The 24,915-nt window shown below is 36.1% G+C and overlaps 1 protein-coding gene across 1 annotated transcript; it reads right to left on the reverse strand.

The window, feature by feature from the left end:
* Positions 1–393: 393 nt before the first annotated feature.
* LOC122026934 (probable translation initiation factor eIF-2B subunit epsilon) lies at positions 394–24,608 on the reverse strand. Its single transcript, XM_042585689.1, has 15 exons — positions 24,292–24,608; positions 23,973–24,206; positions 22,630–22,938; positions 21,480–21,587; positions 17,624–17,816; positions 16,389–16,651; positions 10,661–10,790; positions 7,417–7,478; positions 6,627–6,884; positions 6,471–6,544; positions 5,879–5,970; positions 4,103–4,185; positions 1,851–1,922; positions 1,253–1,378; positions 394–818 (listed from the first exon to the last, which is right to left on the reverse strand). The coding sequence occupies exons 1-15, from the start codon at positions 24,433–24,435 to the stop codon at positions 768–770; spliced, it is 2,199 nt and encodes a 732-aa protein (XP_042441623.1). The 5' UTR covers positions 24,436–24,608; the 3' UTR covers positions 394–767.
* Positions 24,609–24,915: the final 307 nt, after the last annotated feature.

Raw genomic sequence — 24,915 nt, forward strand, 5'->3', positions numbered from 1 at the left:
TTGTGATTTACACTCTAATCATCACACACATAGACCCTTGTAATTAACTTTAAATTCAAGCTTGTATTTCTGCAAGAAACATCAATAATTAGACCTTGTCCATTCACCCTACTCAATATTCAACAATAAACAATCCAACAATACCTTCTACTAATAAAGCTTTACTAATAATGAAATCATCTTTTAGTTTGATTTTACAATATCTTTGCTTTTGTATTTTAAACATTCACCTAATGTCCATGGAGTTCAAGTGCTTATTATTTCGGATCTTTTTTTTCTAATAAAATCTCTAGTACACAACTCTTGTTCAAAAATTAGACCTACATATAAAACATATATTGATGCTGAGTCAAACAATAAACTACTATTTGATGAGAAAAAATAATATGTACAAGCCAACAAAAATGGGGGGAAACTTTCATTAAACAACATTGAATCGCACAACATATGAATAATCCTCAACTGTCACTCAGCTAACAATATGTTTTTTATATGAACTAGCTACAACAGTTTACTTAGCATACATGACCATACAACTGCCCTCTCAAACATGAACTCTTATTCGCTTCCCCAAATGACATCAGTATCCAAAAAAAAATTGAACACCAAAAATAAGTCAAATGTACAACTCACTTTCCTACCCCTCTCGATTTCAAAACTGAGGGGGCTGTAAGGATTCCTTGTAAAATATAATGCCTTGATGGATGAAGGTCGGAATAAGACTAAAGCACATTTTAATGATTCTTCCATATGAGAATGTTGATCTCTCACTCATCACCATTGTCTTCATCTTCTTCCTCTGAAGCTTCTTTTAGCCACTGCAAAAAGTTGCCAACATTATCGAGGAAGATTGAGGAATGAATAGCCCAATTAGAATATGCAAGAACAACACATTTTGTGGTCCAATTAACTTCATATGCAGAATCTGAATATGGGTAGATTTTCACATTCAGAAATGTGTAAAACAAAGGAAAATGTTGTGCCCTTGCAGTTGCAAATGTTATATGCATCATTCTTTGATCAACATCAAATTTTATTCTCCTATCAAATTTTCAGCCTTGTTAAATCAATAATTTTATTTGACAGTAAGGTTAAGTTCCAGCCAACCATAAAGTGCTTACTATCTTTTTTTTTTTTTTGTGGCCAATCAAAGTTCAAATTTTGTACCCTAAACAAAAAGAATAAAAGGAACCAACTAAGAATAAACCTTGATTATCTTCATTAAAAGAAAATGCTGTCTTCAAAACTGTACCGTGATAAATGATTCAGATTGTTTAACAAATATCTTGTCCGATTCATCTGCTCCTTCTTTCTCTGATGCCCATGACAAAATTGCATCCTCTGATAGAATGTCCTTCTCATACAGATAGCTCAAGATCTACAAAAGGAAATGACTAATAAACAACTTCAAGCAACTGAGGTAAAAAAGAAAATAATTTTAGTGGGGTTCAATGCACCTATCAAGATAAACAAAGGGAATCTATCACTTTGGCAAGAAAAAGAAATACAATGGGGGGATACACCTATTAATGACTAACAATCTCAAACAGCAGCTATTGTTTTGATCCGGCCTCAAATTAAGGTTACAGACTTTATCACTTACCGGTAACATTTGTTTTGATCAGACATAAAATTAAGGTTCTAGCTCTGAAAAGCAGATGACAAGTGCAAGATGTTATTATCCTATCAAAACTTTTCCAGTAAATAAGTTACCTAATGTAGTTGAAAAATTCTAAAGAGAAAATCCCAGCTTAACAATTTTATGAATAGTCAACCAAACAGAAAAAGTCTATTTTCTCAATGCAATTGATGAAGAATAGTAATATCCTCCTGCCAAAGCTGTTACTTACTATAGAAAACAAAGGAGCTAACTCTGTAGCAGTTTCCAAGCAAATCTCTTCAAACTTCAGTATTACTTCAATCTGTACCAAAAATAGATTGAAATATCAACATATTTTAAAGAAATGTAAGAATCACAGGATTATCAATGTCCTAATGGCTTCATAGTGAACAAGAAAGAAACTAAAAGGATATTAGAAAAAAGTGAATCACACATTTTTATGGGGTGTCAAAAAATAAGAATATTAGCCGACACAATGAACCAAGATGTGACTTCCATCAGCTCTTCAGGATGCTGTGTTGTCAGACTTGTCATATAGAGTTAGTAGATAAATTTCCTCTTCGATATAGGATAATTGATTATGGAAATGCACTGTTCCGATCCAATCATCAAATAATCAACTAAATAGAGTGATATAGAAGATGCATTGATATGCAATAACCAACAATTAGATGACTTCCAATCATGTTTTTAGAAATGCACTGTTCCGATCCAATCATCAAATAATCAACTAAATAGAGGAGTGATATAGAAGATGCATTGATATGCAATAACCAACAATTAGATGACTTCCAATCATGTTTTTAGAAATGCACTGTTCCGATCCAATCATCAAATAATCAACTAAATAGAGTGATATAGAAGATGCATTGATATGCGATAACCAACAATTAGATGATTTCCAATCATGTTTTTAGAAAGTGGCCACCTAAAAGTTTGGAAGGAAACCCATAGAACGTTTTGCAAGTGAGACATTTTAAATATTATTTATATGCATGTTTTATATATACGCACCGTTAATAGATATTTGTTGTTGTATTTCAAATGGTTTACATTGTACAATTGACATATAGTATAAAGAAATATGAATTGAATGTGTTGATAAATATATTTTATTGTATATATATTTATCATTGCAAGGATTAATACACCAAGATAATATTTTTAAATAATTTTTAATATTGACCACATGTCTACTCCTATCCAGCAAATGCACACTATGCAATGGGTCGATTGTCTACCACCTATTCCATGCTTGCTTGTTAGCAGCAGCATACTATGTAGGTATGAAATTGCTAACAATATGCCCTTTCTAATCATAATGACTTGTTAGCAGCAGCATACTATGTAGGTATGAAATTGCTAACAATATGCCCTTTCTAATCATAATGACTTGTTAGCAGCAGCATACTATGCAGAATAAAACTTTTGCTTGAAAACACAGGAAGTTATCCCTTCTACCAAGAATATAGGCTCTATAGGAAGCCACTCGATTTGGGAAATAAATCTAATTAATTTTTTTATTATAAAAATTATATTTTTATTATTCCTCTATTTATCTTTTTTTTCTACATTATCAGCACCACCTAAGAAGCCCAACAATTCTTTTTCTACATATCATGTCTCTTGAAGTGGCCAAAGAAGGTCTACTTACTTTAAGTTGGTAGATATTTTGAACCACCACGAATAATAACGAGGATCTAAGATCAAGCAGATGGATGAGAACTTCAAGAATGTTGTTGAAGCACATTTGATAAACCAAGACAAGGATGGTCACCATGAATGAGAATGCAAGCATTAAAGATATTTTAGCATTAGTGAGCCAATCAAAGTTCAACCAGCCATCAAATAACAAGATCCACTCTGTGCTCTATGAAAGCTTTGACATGTTGCTTAAATTGTATATTCACTCTGTGAAGATATCTTACATCATTTAAATTTAACTGGAGAAATGAATAGCCTATCTGTTATTCTTGTGTGGAGTGGCTACCACGATTTTCTTGCAGAAATGTATCAGAAAACAACCACTTTGATAGGTTAAAGCAGCAGGAGCAGACAGAGTAACTACCACAATTTTTCATGCAAATAAATGTAAGCAAGCAGATAGCATGTCTGTGATAATATATGGCATTTCCTAAAGAAGCAGATTCCCAAAACAGCCACTTTTAATAAGCTAAAGCAATAGGAGCAAATAGAGCAACTGCCACAATTTTTCATGGAGCAAATGTAAATAAGTGGATAGCATGTATGTTGATAAATAGGTACAGCAATATAAATATTTGGAAAAAGGATAACATGGAGTTTGCTAAAAGAGCATATTCCCAAAAGAGCCACTAGAAAGCTCAGTTTTATGTTTGATAGAAAATTGCAATTGTTGAGACCACTATAAGAGATTACTGCAAATTGAATATAACAAATACACATCTCCAACTGATAGATATATGGCTCATAAAATCTAAAGGAGACAACATAAATACTTGCCTCTTCGTCTACACTTTTTAGATAATGCTTCAAAAGATCCTTCCACTTGTTGATCTCTTTGGCAATGTTTTGGTACAGCTCACCTAAGGATCAATATAGTAGACAGACAGTTAATCAAAATCTTAAGTCTACAAAACTGGAAGAATCAACATGTTATTTGATGCATAAATAAAAATAGTATATTTCTAAAATTTGCAAGCATATGAATCCAAACACATGAAAATTTTAACCATGCAAAAATATGATAAACCCATATTAGCCATGATATTTTATTCAACATTAAGCAAACCCAAAAAAGAAGAGAAAATCACTCAAAAGTCCATAACATATTCAGATGCATAAGTTCCTAATAGGAAAAGAAACATGTTAATATACTTCACTTCCACATTCACCTAACAAATCCTCAATCAAAACTCCAATATGAGCTGGCAGCCAATTCTCAGTGTGAGCTAAAAGTTTATGCTTTAATTTTCAGCTACCAGCTTCATGTGTTTTCTAGGATTTAATGAAAGGATCCTATCATTCAAAAGATTAACCTTATCCAAAACTTCATTGAATTATTCATGTTATTCTCATTCCCTACGATTTGGAAGCTTCATAATACAGAATCACACGTTAATTTTCATCTTCAAACATCCCATCAGTCATCAAGGCAAACAACCTTGTGAGCCAAAGTGAGGCAAGTTCTTACAAACAGTCCTATAACATTCTCATGCAATCTTTGAGAAGTGTCTAAAACTGAAAAAAAAAAAATACTCACCAAAAACTACCTTGTGTTTGTTCATGAGACAGTGAATAGAGAGTAAGTAAAACAAAGGCCATGCTCATGGCTCAAACATTACAATTTTTGTGACACTATTCAATTAAACTATTCCAGTTTCTGATGACTGAATAAGAAAATGTAGTACTCGTGATTTTCAGGTAGGAAAAAAGTAGTGTGGTCAGTGAAACTTCTAAGTTTATCATGAAAATACTCAAGTGATGGCTCAGAATACAATAAAGAATATGTATGCTAAGTTTAAATATCAGGTAGGACTATTATTTAAAAGACAATGAAGTCCAATAAAATTTTGGTGATTTAGAATCATTCGTCTAAAAAAATTTTAATTTCTTGATTTACTATTGAGCAACCACAATAAAGTGATAAGGATATTATGTTAATTAAAATATAGATAACTTTTGTGCCCATCTAAATTTAAAAGGAACTTTTATAACATACTGTTAGGCAATAATTATGTTTTAGTTCTATTTCAATTGGGATGTGGCTGCTACTTAGTCATTGGCCTTGTTTCGTTCTTGGTCATAGCACTTCTCTTTGCATGCAAGGTTCCCCTGCACTAGGGGGAATAATGAAACTTCACAGACATCTGATTCTAGGATAGACATCAGAAGAATATAAGTGTGAATGTAGGACAGATGAGGATTGAGGACAAAAAAGTTTAGCAACAAATTCGTCAAAATAGTTGATCAATTAATAAAAAATTCCATTTTTTGGTTTATTAATGCAAGATACAAGTGTTGAAAGAAGCAGCATATAGCACCCTGTCAAAAAGTTAACTGAGTGCTCAATGGTATGGAAAAGCAATTGATCCCACTTATTTATACATTTCAACCTATAACAGTCAACCCCATGGTTGTCATTGTCATTCCATACATATCAAGTTTAATCACTAGCAACCAATCTTTGAAAGAAACAAAGAAGCCAATGTAATCCATATCTGGATTTTAGTAAACCGAGAATAGCATAGAATGATACAATTTTATGCCGACACTCACTGTTAGAGGAACGAGGAGCTTCTAAACCCAACTCCATCATAGAAAAGAATAATGCCCCAGCACAATCAGCATGTGACTTATTGCATGACAACCTAATATTACAAAAAGGTATAAATCCATATGGCTCAGTGAAATAATTATAATAGACAAAGGACTATATTCAGGTAGAAGTAATGAAACACAAACCAGAAATGATGTACAAAATAAAATTACAAGTCTTGCTCCAAAAAGATAATTTAAGTCAAAACTCAAATCAGAGAAATCATTTGATCAATTTTGTTCATGGTATTGAAAAAGGAAATAAGCTCACAGATGTTTTATATTTCAGCAATGTTTATCTACATGTTTGTCTTATCAATTTTGACATTTTCATTATTTCTTGACTAATTATAAAAGCAACATATAACAGAAGTTTGCTAATGAAAGCACAAATATAGGCTATATATGAAATAAGGAACATCAAGGCAAAGTTCACTTGATTAGTATGAGATTGTTGTTAAAGCTACGACTAGTTGAATCAAGTCTACCTATTGTTTTAACTCAACAACAGAAGTACAAACAAGTGTGTAATTCTTTACTACAACTATATTACCTCAGTGAATTTATTTCTAAAATTACTGTTTCTTGGTTCACTCCTGTAAGTGCCCGATGGAAAGTTGCTTCCACCTGGAAGTTGACAAATATAACACAAATATCATGAACCAAATGAAAACGTAAGTGTTAACTCATATATACTCCTATTAATTACCTCCTTATCAAAATCGGCTGAATCTCCATAATCTCCCCCATCACCATCATCAAAACTAATACTTTCAGAATCAGGTTTCATCTCACCAGAAACTAGAAAATCATTCACATCTAGATAAGGCACATCAGGTTCCTCAAGATAAGCGTGAGATAACTCTGTCAATTTAGCTTCAGGAATTGGAGCAATAGAGTGTCTCCATTCTTCCTCATGCTCCCCTTCATTCGTAGACCATATGTAACCAACACCAGAAATACCAACCTAAGCAACAAGATGAAAATATCATTCAGACAAGTGGCAAAAACTTTTAAAATGACACGGAAAATATTTAGCATCTGTAGAACATAAGAGAAAGGTGGAATACAATATACAAAGTCACTATAATCATCAGCATTCAACAACCAACATTTTGGATCAATTATTTCTATAAGCCTTCCCTCTCTTGAATCTTGATTATGTCCTCTCATAATCTTTTATATGTGCAGATTTTGATTTGATGTGCATCAACTATAGCCTAACTTGCATAACTGTGCACAATTCAGTCTTTCCATTTTGCTTCTGATAACAGATCTTTTACCCCTAGCAAATTGCTTGTAAGCCCAGTTCAACTCGAAAAATAATTGAAAGCAATTGCTTTTTTTCCTGCAAATTATTTGTCATCTCCTTAAAATAAACAGATTTTAAGCTTAACTAGGATGTTCATCATTAGGATCACCGGTGTGAACAACATACAATTTAAATGAATTCAAAGATAAACTAGATGGAGAAAGAATAATGAATACCTACTACTCACCTCATGTGCTGAATAATCTGGGGATGATTCTGCATTCCTATTACTGACCATACTAGTAATCGCTGAAAAATGCCAATGTAGAAATTCTATCAGAGTCCCATCAAATTAAAGAAACCAAAACACCAACATGCAGAAAGTAAAACCTATAATAATCTTATTTGAGACTAATGACCTCATGTCAAAATTAACAAAAACTAATAGCACAAATACAGGCTACAATGGCTGAGAAACCTGAATGGAAATTGGAATGTGGATTATGTGTGAGAACTAGACAGCACAGAATACTCTTATGAGCAGTCTAGCATCATTCTCAACTAGTAATAAACGTAATGACTTATCCACACACACACTAAATAGGCTAAGCCTTTTAGTGCTCGAAATTAAATATTGATGTAAAATACCGAAAATAGGCGAAAATTAATAAAGAGAATTTTCCGGAATTTTTGTAAATTTTTCAGGAATTTTTTGGAGCTCGTACGGACGAGTTAACGGGGATGAAAACGGGGCCCCGAAAAGCCTGTTTAGGCTACCCCGCTTTAAAGAGGAAAAGTTTTATTTTTATTTTTCTTTTCTTATTTATTTCCTCTCATCACTGTGCTTCCTCCCCTGCATGCCGAGCCGCCCGACGCCTTCTCCTCTTTGCCCTAACCGCCAGCCACGGCAGTTTCCTCCTTTTTCTATCTCTTCTGTCGACTTCACCGAGCCCTAATCACTGCCGCCGCCGCCTCCCGATTTCCTTTCCCCCTCCTCTGGTTCGACGAGCCACAGCCAACCGACGCGCCTCCCTTGTGCCCTAGCATCGCGTCGCTGCCGACGCCTTCCTCCTCTCTTCTCCCAAGCGCCGGAGCTCGATCTCTTCCTCTCTCCCGTGCCCTAGCTAGCCATCGGCACCCGTCGCCTCTCGCCGTGGAGATCTCAGATTTGCTGCCTTCTTTTTGTCAGCAAGTTTTGGTCGGAAGAGGGAGTATCAAGCCCTCTCTTGATCAGCCCCGGTTCTCCACTGCCGAGCCCTCTTCCCATCTGCTAAGCGTCGGCGCCAACCAAGCTTCTGTTCCCCATCCTTTCCTCTCTTCCGGCAGAGCAGAGCCGTCGACTCCCTGTTCTTGAGCCGTGCCTTAGCACAGTAGTCGGATCCTTGATCACCCCCGACCAGTGGAAAGGAAGAGGTAAGATGATTAGGTTGATGCATTCATGATCACCAGCTTGATCTCACCTTGAACTGAACTGTAGGGAAAGATTTCAGCAGGAATTGTGTACTGTGGGGAGTTCATGGTTTCGGCAGCAACTCATTCAGCATTCCCTTGTTCCAGCAGCAATCAACCTTAATTGGGCAGCAACTCTTTAATTCCAGCATCTTCTTGTTCTTGAATAAAGCTGTGGAACTTGAGGTAAGGTTAGGGTTTTGATCTTCGTGGTAGATGATTGTTAGATCTATTAGCAAAAATTGTTAACTTGGATTCATATGTAGGATTTAATGTAATCGAGTAGTGGAATGATTAGGGTTTTACCCTAAATTAATTTAGAAGATTTTATTTAGCTATTCGTTTAAATGTGTAGCTAAATAAAAATGTACATTATGTGGTTGACACAGGACTTTGACGCGAGACGATTATCTCGATTACCGGATTGGACCATTTTATTTGGAGACGGGTACTTCTAACTTTATGTCGTTTGATATACATAGTAATGATTTTAACAAAATGCAATAATTATGTTTCTCATTTGTTTCGGTTAGTCACTACCCAATACTTATTACATGCTTGGTTGATTGCTTGTTTTGCATCTCATGTATTCCTTACCTGCTTATACATGCTTATAGGGGGTAGTGACATACCATGCTTCACCATGTTCAGGACCTAGGTTGTATACCTTATCTGATCTATGTACCGTTGTTTGATTCATTGACTTATGGTGCACCTTATGTATGTATATGGATTAGTTCAGGATATTTTGTGGTTGTTGACATGCACCATTTGCATGATTGCATGCTGTGCGATAGTCCGCTCCATTATTGTTAAGCACATCGCCAGTTACATGGATCTGCACACACCACCACTTATGGGTTAGTGGTCGATTCAGGCAGTGTGTGTTGCAGCAGGGACTTTGTTTGACTCCGTTGTGGTAGCCGGCCGGGATTCCTCCCCGTCATCGTGTACCGGGAGTTGAGAGCATTGCGCTCCCCCATTTATGATTTGGGGTAGGAGGATAGGTGTACTCCGACAGCATCCCGTCCACCGGTCACTCATCAAGAGCAGTGACGACAGAGTGCACGGTTGTCACAGCCCTACCCACTCGACCTCACTATTGTGTGTGAGATGGTTGACTGGTGTCAGGGGTGACCAGGACACATCATTGGCATCATATGCATGATGCATTTATTGCTTGTGTTTGTGTTTGCTGCATTTATGTGTTGCATATTATTTGGATACCTATGTTTGACATGCATACAGGATTTCTATACCTCTCGGACTGTTTGTCCTTATACCCAGGTCCTGGTTAGTACAGTTTCTCTCCTGTTTACTTCAGTTGCATTTTTATCTTTCTTATATCAGGAAACTGTACGCATGATTAGTGCTAGGTGTTATTTCCCTACTTTATATATCAATTGTACCTGCTGAGTGTTGGACTCACCCCGCCTTCATTGTTGTTATTTTTCAGGTTGATGCTATCAGGAGAGAGTTCCAGTTGCTGTCCCCTGCAAACCACGAGGACTTGTTGACTTTTTATTTTTAGTTTTTCTTCTTATTTGACTATGTTTAGACTTGGTTTGTTTGATACTTGGATATTGTATGGATTCTTATGATTGATGAATTTTCGTATAGTTTGGATTTGTTCTACTACATGCCTGCCTGGACGGCAGAAGAGGTAAGTTTGTCGGATTTGTGTTTTATGAGTGTAGTGGAGTAGGGTTGTTTTCGAGTCATGGTATTACTGTTTTGTTTACTATTTATATAAACTGCGTGGATGTTTGTGTGGTTGTATTTTGTTATTGTTTTTATTCCAGCCGCATGTGGCTGAGGTATATGAGGATGTAGAAAGTTTCAGATTGTCCGCCGTACAGGGGAGTTGCTGCTGAAATTTCTTCGGACAGAGACTCCTTCGGGGCGTGACAGTTGAGCCATGTAGTAAATCATTTGATTATAGAGTTACATATAGCTCAGTACTGGTTTCAACCGATAGATTGTACAATTATAACAGCAAATAAATAGGAAACAATTAAACAAATCATGAGTATAGAATGTACAAGGGCTTTCTATGACTGCACTGCTTGCATCAGCATATTCAAGTTCCTCATCGCTATCTTGGACGGAAGGTTGAGGGCGTAAAGAAACTTTAGAATAAGCAGGAATTGTAATCAGTCGGCCGACTTCAACCTGGCAATGGCAAACCCAATTAATCAACCAAATAAGAGAACTGAAAAATGCAGTGAAAATCATCTATTTATTTAGAACTAGAGACTTTGTAGACCACAGCTATTGGAAACTCGAAGCACCAAGCTTTCAGAATAAATGAATAGTGAGTTTCATATAACAATTCGTAGTAGTAGTTGTTAGATACTTAGGTGTGAAAAATATGCACTTACACGTTTCATTAACACCATAGGAATGGAAAAACAAAAATACATATCTGAAAAAACCAGGTACATTTTCAACTATGAAAAGATTATCAGTTTAAATGGCATTTTGCTGCTGCACGTCACATTTTATTGTTAAACAAATTCAATTGTCCAAACCTGTATTTATGTTTTCAAACTACTACTATGACCCATCAAATCATCTAATGAAGATCATACATACTATAAAACATTACTGCTGATGAATAACATGAGATTGGCCTCTCCGCAGAGTAGGGAGTTAGAGCATATAGAGGAGGGTAGGGAGCAGGGGCCAAAATGGGTGCATGTGTCATTTCAGTGAGGAGGGTTACGAGGGGGAGGGTTACTTAACTCTAATACCAAATAGACATTAAGCTTTTTAACTGTGTTAAGAGTATTAGAGTTAATATTGTTATGGGCGTGGTTTAATATTATTCCACACTTAAATTTGGTCCTCAACACAACTGGTACAATCTGGGTACTATAGTGTTAGATAATTGACATGCTTTGACATGTAAGACGTTATTCCTTGACACAAGTGACATAGGAGACATTGCCCGTGCCACCTAGTATCAAATTTCAATAATTTACCATAAGGGGGAACTATCAAACACAATATATTGTTGCGTAAAGAAGGGGGGCAACACCTCTCAATCTGTAACGTGCAGAAGAAGAGGAAGAGAGACAGCGATCGCGCGGAGCAACAAGACAAAGACGCACAGAAAGAAGCAAACACGAGGAAGAAGAAGAAAAAGAAGAAGAAGAGTTACCGTGGTTCGGCGGTATGCCTACTCCACAAAAACGGCTGAAGTTTTATTAGAATTCTCTCTATACAAGAGAATCACATTCAATGATTCTTGTGATTATTACAATAGGTTTACAATGATCCTTATAAATAGTACATAAACCTCATACCCGGTAAAATCGTAACAGATTTCTGTTATAAAAACCGCAACAGAATTCTGTTATGAAAAATCGTAATAGAATTTTGTTATATAAAACCGTAACAGAATTCTGTTATATAAAATCGTAACAGATTTTTTCTTCCATGATATCAACCGCCTTGACCTTCATCCAAATATGATTCATCCGTCAACAATCTCCACTTTGGCGAATATTGACCCCTTCGAAGAACACAAGTATCTAAACAAAACTCCACCTGAATCTCTGGGTCTAGGCATCTTTCCTCTAGCATCTAGAGATATGGATAAGTTCAAGCAATGCTTGAACTTCTTTATGGTCACTGGCTTTCAGCATGTCTGCAGCATTGTCTGCAGTGTGAACCTTCTCAAGTTGAATTTCTCTAAAAGCAATCAACTCTCTGATTTGTGAAACCTCACATTAATGTATTTGGTTCTTGCATGATACACTTGATTCTTCACCAAATAGATAGCACTCTGACTATCGCATAACAAATTGACTCTACCTTGCTGAACATCGAGTTCTCTAACCAATCCTGTAAGCCATAAAGCTTCCTTCGCTGCTTCAGCTACTACCATATACTCTGACTCCATAGTAGGCAATGCAACAATAGATTGTATCATAGATTTCTAAGAGATAGGTCCTCCTGCCATAGTGAACACGTATCCTATAGTAGACCTTCTGTCATCTAAATCTCCTGCATAATCTGCATCTACGTACCCAGCAACTAAAAGATCTTCTAGTTGTCTACTGAATATGATGTCAGTTGTATTTCTCAAGTATCTAAAAATCCACTTCACTGCATCCCAATGTGGTCGACCAGGATTTGAAAGAAACTTGCTCATTATACTAAATGCTTGCGCCAAATTCTGTCTCATACAAAGCATGGCATACATCAGACAACCAACTGTACTGCATAAGGAACTTTTGACATCTCTTGGATCTCGACATCCGTCTTTGGACATTGTGTACAGGATAACTTAAAGTGTTACTCCATGGGTGTGCTCACCGACTTGGCATTTTTCATGTTGAACCTATCCAACACCATCTCCACATAGATGCGTTGAGACAACCATAATTTCCCTGCAACTCTATCTCTGTGAATCTCCATCCTAAGAATCTTCTTAGTCTCTCCCAAATCTTTCGTGTCAAATTCCTTGCTCAGTAGCCTCTTTAATTTGTCGACCTCTTTCATCTTCTTCGCCATAGCACTCGTCCACTTGTCCGTCTCAGAGCTGTGTATCGCCTCCTGAAAAGATGTAGGGTCTCCACTACTAGTGATAAGCGCATAAGATACCAAGTCTTCGAATCCGTATCTGGTGGGTGGCTTTACAACTCGTCTCGCTTTGCCACCAGCTATAGTGTGATGCTCCGTATGCTCTGAGCTAGAATCATCGAAGTCATGAGTCTCTAGCTCCACCTGCACAACATCTTTCTCCATGTTGCTATGTGGTATTTCCTTTCCTTCTTCCTGAGTACAATGTAGCATAGCCTTCTCGTCAAACACCACATCTCTGCTAATCACCACCTTACTTGCCTTAGGATCCCAAAGCTTGAAGCATTTAACTCCTTTATGATACCCTAGAAAAATGCATTGCTTTGACTTCGCATCCAAATCTTTCCTCACTAGATATGTATATATAGGCTGGACATCCAAAAATTCGAAGATAAGAATAATTTACTTGATTTCCTGTCCATACTTCCTCTGACACTTGGCCTTCTAGTGCTACCCTTGGTAATCTATTAATGAGATAACATGTCATGTTAACCACTTCTGCCCAAAAATTCTTTGCTAGCTTTGCATTCAGCCTGGCATATCTTACCTTCTCAATGATTGCCTGTTCAATCTTTCTGCTACCCCGTTCTGTTGAGATGTCCTGCGAACCGAGAAATGCCTCATTATTCCATGCTGCTCACAAAATTCCTGAAACTTTGAATCTGTGTATTCAGTCCCATTGTCTGACCTAAGGCATTTGATCTTCCTTCCGGTCTGGTTCTCCACTTCAGCTTTTCACAATTTAAACTTTGCAAAAGTTTCAGACTAGTGACGCATAAAGTATACCCAGACCTTTCGTGAGTAATCATCAATAAAACTCACAAAATACAAGTGTCCTCTACGTGATGCTACACTCGCTGGTCCCGAGAGATCCGTAGGTACGTAGTCTAGAATCCTCTTCGTCTTGTTTGTTGCCGTCTTGAATTATACTTTGCCCTTTTCCCAAGAACACAGAATTTGCAGACTTCAAGCTTGCAGATCATGACACCCTTCAACAAATCTCTCTTGTGAAGTTCTAGCATCCCACGTTCACCCATATGCCCTAGTCGCATATGCCACAGGACAATATTGTCTGATTCAGACTCCACCGAGACGACTCCACTTAGTCTCTATCAACTTATAGATGTTTCCTGCTAACTTTTGTCCTTTCATTACCATTAGAGCTCCCTTGCTGACTTTTATCACCCTGTTATTTGTAATTACAACCAATATCATCCAGTGTGTCTAGTGAGATCAAATTCTTCTTTAGCTCTGATATATATCTGACATCATATAGGGTTCTGATCATACCATCAAACATCTTGATTCTGACATTCCCTATGCCGATAACTCTACATGATGCATCACTTCCCATCAATACTAAACCAGAATCCACTGCCCTATTGGTGTCAAACCACTCCTTGTTTGGAGTCATGTGATATGAACATGCAGAGTCTAAGATCCATGCATCCGTCGGTTGCTCTGAACTCGGCATAACTGATAACATATCTCCATCACCGCTCTTTGAATTTTCCTCATCAACAATGTTTGCAGACTTTCTCCGCGACATGTTTCTTTATCTCTGGACAATCTCTCTTCATATGACCTTTGTCTCCACATTTGTAGTACGTGATCACCTTCTTTCTTCTCAACTTAGAACGAGCTTTATTGTCCTTACCCGATCCATGTGAAGATTTGCTCCTACCACGCTCTTGGTTGCTAGGTACCACAAGTCCTTCTCTCTGAGAAACTTCATCGCTTGTTTTCTTCCTTTGGTGAAAATCTAGTAATGCACCTGTGATCTCCTCTAATTTAAGAGTTTCCTTACCCCATATCAAAGTAGTAACCAAATTCTCGTACATAGGAGATGAAAGTAAAGAATTCAACAACATCAGCGCCTTGTCTTCATCTTCGATCTTCACATCAACCCACTTTAGATCACTCACAATCTGGTTGAATACGTTGATATGCTGGCTTAGATTCTTTCCCAAATAATTTCTACTTTAGATACAGCTTGTTTGTCAATGACTGACATGTACCGGCTTTCCAGATTTTGCCAAACTGCCACCGATGACTCCTCGTCCATAAGTACATCACATCATCTGTAAGACAAAGCCTGATTGTTGCAACTGTCATCGCCTGAAGTTCTTCCCAATCTGATCTCTCCATGCTTTCCGGTTTCCTTTCTCCTAGCGCCTTCAGCATGCCTTGTTGCACCAACAAGTCCTTGACCCTTCTTTGTCATAATCCGAAGTTTCCAGTTCTGTCAAATTTCACCATATCAAACTTCGTAGAAGTCGTCCTCGACATGTTAAAGAAATCCGCCAAAACATGTAGCTCTGATACCAATTGTTGCGTAAAGAAGGGGGCAACACCTCTCAATCTCTAACGTGCGGAAGAAGAGGAAGAGAGAAAGAGATCACGCAGAGCAACAAGACAAAGGCACACAAAAAGAAGTAAACACGAGGAAAAAGAAGAGTTACCGTGGTTCGGCGGTGTGCCTACTTCAGCCGAAGCTTTATTAGAATTCTCTCTATACAATAGAATCACATTCAATGATTCTTGTGATTGTTACAATATGTTTACAATAATCCTTATAAATAGTGCAAAAACCCCAAATCCGGTAAAATCATAACAGATTTCTGTTATGAAAAACCGCAACAAAATTCTATTATGAAAAATCGTAACAGAATTTTGTTATATAAAACCGTAACAGAATTCTGTTATATAAAACCGTAATAGAATTTTATTACGAAAAATCTTAACAGATTTTTCTTCCATGACATCCCTCGCATTGACCTTCATCCAAATATAAGTCATCCGTCAACACATATCATTTTAAACCGTGATTATAGGACTGAGTTTAGTTTCACATTATCACATTTATATTTAAGGCTCAAGGTTGTGTTATTAGTCTTTAATATACTCATGTAATACATACCTTTAGTCAATACAATATTTCTCATGTACAAACTTCAAAATTGTAGATTTAAAATATATAACGAGGCATGTATATATAACAACACCCCGTAGTAACAAGTAATGTAGATCTAAACTCATTAATTGCTAACACTTGTAACAAACAATAGGACATATTGATACTATGATCCAGGTTATGGTAAACAAGAAAAAGTAACAATAATTAATTATCAACTACAAAAAAATAGGTACCAAAGGAGAACCAAGTATAAGCACCATTACCTTGAATGACAATATGACTCCAGATTCCAAGACTACCCCTGCACTTAGATGAACACCATCACAAACTATAGCATGATTTAATCTGCAACCATCCTCTATAATGACATTATCCCAAATGTAACAACCATCGATGCATACATTGTTCCCAATAGTACAACCTCGACCAACTACTGAGTTGGATATACCAGTATGGTTTCCAATTGTAGTGCCACTTCCAATCAGGGTAGTGGCACCTATTCGTGCAGATCGTGACTGAACAACATCTGAAGGGGAAAAAATAACAGTAAATAAACAAAAAGAAAATAAATTTAACTCCCATGAAAACTAAACACATTCAGGAAGCAACCAGAAAAAAGGCAATGGTTATTGAAGTAATACAAGAAGCAAGTTTCTGATTGGTCATAGAATTTGTGATAATTGATCAACATTCCCGGTTCAACTTTTTTATCCTACTTGAATGAAAGAGAGTGTGTGACCTTGTGGTCATGGGTTCAAGACGCGGAAATAGTCTTTTGCAATGTAAGGTTATGCTGCATACAATAGACCCAATGTGGTCCAACCCTTCCCCGAGATCCCACATTGGCGAGAGCTTCCCTGTTCTTTTTAAAATAACTTGAATTTTGCCAAAAAAAAAATCGCCTAGAGGTAAATTGATTTAGTAATGATTGAAATGTCTTGAAATTGAACTGAAATGAATTAGGACAAATAGCATGTATAAAACACATCTAAAATCCATAACCATCAAACAAAACAGAAGGATACGTAATTAACCAAAAAAATGGGAAGGGAACTAGGGATCAGCAGGATTCAAACAAATTAAGAAAAACGGCTTAGTCCAACTAAGGTTCTACTATTCCAACAAATTCCCCACCAAATTAATGATGTTGAGACCAGTCCAAGCAATCAAAGAGCTGGACTCATAAACTGTCATCAAAATACTAATGGCTACAACCGATGGACTTGAGAACAAGTGTCCCACAAAAGGCGAAGGCATAGCAAAGAGATATCATGCAAGTGAAGATGCTCATCTATAGTATTAGCAATGGTTGTCCACCACCTTTTGTTCACTTAGAGGGTTTAGAATGTCCTACAAAAATTATTCAATCAATAATCTAGAGACTACTACACCACATCAAATACTTTCCATTGAAGCAAAAAAATCATAGACGTGATTACCATCCAAGACAAAGAAAGGATCAGGAATAAGTAACTTTTAATCAATGTTAGGCATTTACCAGGTGCGCTGTATACTCCCTGTCTGTCTAGCTTCACCTTTGATGAAATCCCAAAGTATTGAAAATTTGGCACCAAAGGATATGCCCACCTTTGCAGTATGTCCTTACTAATTGTACCATAGCTCCTGAAATTATCTATTCTTGCAGCATAACTTGAATGAATTTCATGGGTAAAAATCTTGTAGCCCATGATCTGCAATATATCATCAGGTGATACCAGTAAGGTAAAGTTCATTTGATTATCATATTCTGAATGCTTTTCAGGGAAAACTAAATTAGAGATGTGAAATATGAAGTATATTTACAAGCTTATATTTACCATATACATAAAGACTGGAAGTGCAAGGTGTGACTGTATGAGGACAGCAAGTAAACCTAATTCAATGTAAAAAGCACATATTTTATGCAGCTTGTACCTAACATCAGAGGAAGTTAAAGAATCAATGAGGTGATCTTTCATCTAAAGCAAAAAACAAAACAAAAAATTTGCTAGAAAAAAAATTCTGGAATTCCTAAATGCTAGTGGATTCTTCTAATTGGAGAAGATACATTCTTTCATCCAATAAAGATAATGATCAAACTTGCATATTAGAAACTCATTATCAATGTCAATGATGAGCAACCACTATAGAAAATTCAGTGTCTAGAAATAACTATTCATTTTGACAATATTTTGAAGGATCAGTTGGTTTGCTCAACTAAATATTTTACATCATTTCACGAGGTATGTTCCAAGGGAAAGAGCCTAATAAAGGTTGCACTCCATAAGACAATAAAATTTTGGTCTCATCTATCAAATGAAAAGAACCCTCTATGATCTTTTGTAAGACAGTGTGATTGGCATAATCCTAAATCCATAGTTTGAAATCTCATGCATGCTGAGCAACAAGGTGAACATGTAATTATAGAAATGATACCGGTCAACATAAGTGACCTCTCTCATACTACCCTGTGTTGGTAACATTGATATCATAGCACGTTTTGGCATGCTTTGTATCATATTTGCAGTTTTTTCTTTATCTAGAATTCTATATCAATTGATAATGTGATTGTTAGTCTTGTCCTAAAAGCAAACAAATTAAGTGAAAAATTTGAAGAGTTGAACTCGTGGATGATTATCTAGTTTAAAGGACCCAATTACCCTTGTGCATGAATTGTTGTAATAATGTAATTTAGGATTTATTTCAAAAGATTGATTGTATTGATAGGAATTGGAGTGCAAACGAATCGAATTGAGCCAAATAACATGAAAATATTGATATTTGAATTCGAGCTTCAAAAATATATGTGATATTTGAATTCGATTCGAAACTCGAAAATACAAATAATTTTGGCACGAGCTCGATTCGAAATAAAATTCTAAGTTCAGTTCAAATTATTCGAACCTTGATTCGAGTAGAATCGAACTATAGTTCGAAATAACTTAAATTTGAGTTCGATTCGAGTTATTCGGACCTTAATTTAAGCATATTTAAATTAAAATTGTGTAAAAATAATCAAAGTTCGATTTGAATTATGGAATCGAATTCAATTCGAAAAAATTATTTAATATGTTCAAGTTCGGCTTGAATTCGATAATTTCGAATATGAATCAAATATTTTTCAAGCTAGCTTGAAAAGCTAGCGAACAAGCTCGATTCTTTTGCACCCCTTGATAGGATTTAGCTTCTAGATAGAGTTTATAATCTAGGGAGCTTCATCATAGTCCTAGTCTCCTAGAAGGTGTTTGATAGATTGGTTTAGAGTTAACCATAGAGGCTAGCTGGTCAAATAAATCAAGATGAACCTTAAATCAAGACGAACCTTAATCAAGCAAAACCTTAATCAAAGCCAAACTATATATATAAATCAAACTAGGTTTTAGTTGATACGCATTGGGTTATGATATTTTATGTCTTCAAAATTTATTAGTGTCAACTAATACAACCTAGATTTGAATGTTAAAGATCTCCAACAATCATATTTGATCATCACAAGTGAGTCAACACAAGTGCTTAGAATGAGTTATTAGGGCTCCTTAAATGCCTATTTACAGGTTCATTTGGCACCTAATACACACACAAAAATCCTAAATCTTGCTCAACTACTAAACGGAAGACCAAGGAACTTTAAAAGCAAAGGCAAATGTATATCCTTAGATTTGAAGTTCTCTTAGGTAACTTTCTTCTCAGTAGAATTAGATTATCATCTATAAAGTAAGGGAAATTCATCTATAGTATGAGGAAGAGCCTAATATTAACTCATTCTTTATCATCTTGAGAAAGTGTAGTTGTTTCTAAAAAAGAACTATTAGTTTGTATTGTATTAAATTGTTCACTAGAAGCTCTCTGGCATCAATTGGAGCTTGCCCAAGATGACCTAGGTAGGTTGCAAGAAGTGAACAAATCCTATTGAGCAAAGAAGAAGTTATCGATGTCAAGGATTTACCTGATCTAGGAAGAGCTCTAAATCAAGGATTCAATTAAGGTGAATCTACTTAAGGAGACTTCAGGGAGTGCTCCGTGACTCATTGCTCTAGCAATATCTCATATGTAGTGTAAAGATCCATTCCATTGTCTCATTTACAAAAATGGTTTAGTGGATTTGAGAGCGACACATTAATGAATTATAAATCATGAAATAGACGCAAGGTCTGAACAACCACGTTATATTTTCTTAATGTTTGTGTTGTTTCCTTATTTATTTGAATTATTTCCACTTTAGATTTGACACACTATTTGATCACACACATGCACAATTATATTTAACCATTGTATTTAAGTTTTGTGTTTTACAAGATTCAAAAGAATTTGCACACCATCTATTCACCTCCTCTCCCCTCTAGTCGGATCTAACAAATCCATCTCAACCCCCTTCAATGCATACTAAAACATGTCAAGTGTTCGCATGAGATAGTAATAAAACTGTATCATACCAGCAAGGATCAATACTTTGACATGGAATAATATTTTAAACTTTGCCTAAAACCACAAGCTTGGTATTTTTGCTGATACAAGAAGCTATCTTCTACTTTTTCATCTCAAATTAAAATGTTATGCATACTTTACATTCTTGATTTCATTTATTTCCTAAAATTTTACCCAGATAAAATCTAATGTTCCTCAATTTCAAAAAGACAACAAAAGGCCATGTTTTCTCTAATGAAATTCTTATAATCATCATGCATTCAAAATGTTTTTTTTTCACTCCACATAATGAACTTGTTTCTATTAAGGTTTTGACTTGAATGTTCTATCAAACATAAGGTCCTGATACTTCTCCAGCTACTAATCTATGTTCTATATACATGAAAGAATTTAACAGACAACTGACCAAGTTAAAAGTATCATGCAGACCACAGAAAATATAGAGCTAGAAATTGTAAACAGATTTGAGAATAATCACATGCTTGTTGATATGGATTTAAACTACAAATATTGTACAGTAGCAAAATTCACATGGCCTTTGCAAAACTTGGTTCATTTGTTTATATTGGGGAATTAGTTTGGTGGTAAGCATTAAAAAAAACAATGATTATGAAGGCAACGCCACTTGAAGTAGTTATTTGTGATGCCCGATAACAAAAGACAAAATAATTTGAAAGAAATTCAAAATTCTAAAGCAGCTACATCGAGTACTTGAGCAATGTAGACTCTGATTGAAGTCAAATAAAGAAATAAATGGTCAAGACTATAATACCTAATCAAATACACAATAAGTAAAATCCTAAAATTACAAATATGACCACAGGTGGAAAAACAAAGTAAAATGTATAATAGATCGTTATCAAGGGCTTTCAAAATTGGGAAAAACAGCATTATTTAATCATGTTATATGCGATGTATGAAAAGTGCACGATATCAAAAATGAAACTCACATCATCAACAAGTAAACCCTTGACAAAATGACGGCGAAGATGTTGATAATCAAAATTGTCCATAAAAAGACTGAGAACTTCAGGAGAGCAGATATCTATGTAGCAATCCTGCAAAAAAATCATTTAATCACTTGAGAAAAAATGGCTAAAACCCTGTCAAAAATATCACTAGTAGCACTATAAATCCATTGTCTATTTTGAATATGTAGCACTAGAAACATGGTGCCTAAGTACTATAGTTGACCATGTGCACTCTCTGAGATGACATTTTGCAGGTCCAAAATATGACAATCATAACTGTAAGTCCATCACCATTTCAATGTAAACCAACACTAACAAGGTGGTGCCTAGTGTCTCCAGTGAAACAAGGCACACTCACTGAGATAGACTGTACAAGATGTCAAGACCCATGGATTGCACTGAGGTTTAACACACTATTTCAATGCATACGAACAATGAGATTTATTTGGATTAAATATATTTATCTATAATAGATAAACATTGCTGAGGAAGAGTAATTTTGCTCTTTCAGGTAAGTAAGATACCAAACAAAAAAATTAAAAGAGAATAAAAATTTTATTACACAGGTTCATTTTTTTCTTTCGCTTTCAGCATTTATTACCTATATGATTTTTGCAGTTTGTGTTCTTCTGGTTTCTTCTCATTTTATATTTTACTGCCAATAGTAAACAAACCTCTGTGCTTTAATCTACTGAGTCAACCTTTTCATATCAACAAACGGTAATGACATGTTAATTGGAAAAAAAAAACTTTAAAGCACTTCCAAAAATAAGTCATGCTATGTGACTTACTGCCTTTATAGCATTATATGTGTCACTTGGGATCAATCTCCACTTTCGTGGTCAAAATCATAAATTTATCCTCTTAGTGGTGATATGCCCGACTTTAATCAGGTTGCTAAACATGTGTCCAACTACAGGTAGCATAAACATGCATATGCAATTTTCATTCACTGCCAAGCTTTTCAGATTGATTGGTGCACAAGATGAACCGCAAATGGATTGTGGATGTTTTGACAGGTAAGACTAGTGCATCTATGTGCTCCTAATTACCAGTGAATGTAACCGAATAAGAAATATAAGTGAAAAGGAAATAGACAAGAAAATAAGAAAGTTGGGAAAAACAATACCTGCTTATTATTGTGCAAATAAACCCAAGTATTGTTTGCTAACAACTCTTTATCAATAGAAATAATCGAAGGATTAACCTTGTCCTCATAGAACATAAGCTCTTTTGTTTGAGGATCAATAGCCATTAGAAGTTCATCAGTGCCAAGCCGAGTCTGATGTGTCAGATTTGATGGTTTGGAGTGTTTAATGATCATTGTCATAACAGCAAGTGGATCTTTTTTCCTTCTTTCCTTGTGTTCTTGGAGAGCCTGAGTTAAGTTCATGTTGCTAATTGTATCCCCACTAATGAGAACAAAGTCGCCACGTATCTAAAGGGAAAAGCAAAGATAAAATAATCAAGATAATAGATTAAACTTATTCTAGAATACATACAAGATTATCAACTTCGATATGGAAAGTTACTATCTGTTCCTAATACAAATTAAAATATTCATCATATGAATCAGATTAATACTCCTATGACATAGCATCCAAAGTCATCTTTTATCCACTAGATACAGTTAATTACCCTTTTCAGGATTGCATGTGAAGTTAGATAAATAAATTAAATGAAGACAACTGAAAGTAGGTAGAACAATTAGCCTATGGCTAAGAAATTAAGTTACATAATTCTCAATGCAACTAATCGCATGATTTTGTCTTTTAAGGTAAGCCTTATAGGTTAAAACTAACCACCAAGGGCACTGGACACACTTTGGCACAGTTGGATTTTTTATCATTGTGAAAGGTAACTGTCATAGATCTGTCCAATGAGCATCACTCAGGGTTTTTATGTTATTGAGACATGAGAGGTAACCACAATGCTAGTATGTCTAAAGAAGACATGATGCTCATTTCTAGTGTGACAAGCTTGATAAAAGCATGATTAATCTGTTAATTGATAGCCAACCACCCAATTCATCTACTGGTAGAAATGCCATTAGAAAATTCAAACATCATCATGTCCATTCATATTTTTCTCGAACAACATTCTTTAATCTTCCTATTCTCCTCCTAGTACTTTGTATAATTAAACTCTACAAACCTTAATAACAAATTGGCAAGTTTTTCTCATTCCAACTACTTAAGAATACATAATATCTCCAGCATTTCGTGATTGTTAAATAACAAATGTTTTGGTATTCTGGAACGCCGCTGCAGCTGACAACTTCTCTGATAACATCAGATTAAATTGCCTCCAGGTATTGTTAGGTTAAGCTTTCCATTTTTTTTATTTGTTGAAAGAAACGCTCCAACAATAAAAGGTAAGGAAAAAGTGGGATGGAAATTTTCTTAGAAAAAAAATAATATCTAGGATGAATAATGCAACCAAGAGACAACAGAAACCTTAGTCATAGCATACCACAGATTTTTCATAAATCACGCGGAGGGCATCTCCAGCACTAATGGCGTCATGCGACTCGACCGTGGTGATGGAAAACCTGGACGAAGGCTTCATCCATTCAGACTCTTTCAAGTAGTCCTTCACTTGCTGTGAGTGGGAGCAGCAGAAGACAAAAACCTCCTCGACCCCGACGGAATCGAGCCAAGCAAGAGTGTATTCGATCATGGGAACGTTCACCAGAGGCAACAGCACCTAAATGACCAATTCAATAATCAGTCAAGAACTAAGAGAAACCCTAAGCAGATTGAGGCTTGGATAGATCCAGGATCGGAAGTACCTTGGGGCGCTCGAGGGTGATGGGGCGGAACTTGAGGTTGAAGCTGTCTGCGAGGAGGACGGCCTGGAGGGGAATGCGAGCCACAACCTCCGAGTCATCGGCGGCGACGGAGGTGGCGCCGCGCTGCCCTTTCTTCTGCGCCATCGCACCGCCGCGAGTGAGGATGGACGAAATCGCGGCGGCCACTGGGCAAGAACCAACCAACAAGAGCCGATGGATCGGTCGAATTTAAGGCGTCGAGCTCGCGAGTTCCCACAGGATTTGACACGGTTCGACTCGGAACGGACGACGAGTCGCCGGGGAATCAGATTCGGTTCCGTTTGATATTTCGGATTCCAGGGCAAAATCTAAGGCATAGGACAATAAACAAGTTGAGCCGAGTCGAGCCGAGCCGAGTTGAATTTTAAGATATTCAATCTTGTTTGATAAAGTAATTAAGCCGAGTCAAGCCAAGCTTAAAATGAACCAAGATTTTGAAATGAGTGTTCAAGCTTGGTTTGATTTATTTTTTTATGAGTTTGAGTTTGTTTGAAACTTGGCTTGAGCTTTGTTCGTTTAGATGTTATCGAGCTCTCAATTTAAGATTGGCTTGAGCTTGGTTCGAGCTTGGTTCATTTAGATATT

Source organism: Zingiber officinale, chromosome 10A (assembly GCF_018446385.1).
Source record: "Zingiber officinale cultivar Zhangliang chromosome 10A, Zo_v1.1, whole genome shotgun sequence".
In the NCBI taxonomy this organism is placed as follows: Eukaryota; Viridiplantae; Streptophyta; class Magnoliopsida; order Zingiberales; family Zingiberaceae; genus Zingiber; species Zingiber officinale.

Excerpts from the sequence above, each read along its gene's own strand:
- LOC122026934 (XM_042585689.1), bottom strand. The coding sequence starts at position 24,435 with ATGGCGCAGAAGAAAGGGCAGCGCGGCGCCACCTCCGTCGCCGCCGAT. Across the intron at positions 21,588-22,629 it reads ATTTGCACAATAATAAGCAG|GATTGCTACATAGATATCTG; the intron begins GTATTGTTTTTC and ends ATTTTTTTGCAG. Across the intron at positions 4,186-5,878 it reads AGCTCCTCGTTCCTCTAACA|GTGAGCTGTACCAAAACATT; the intron begins GTGAGTGTCGGC and ends ATTGATCCTTAG.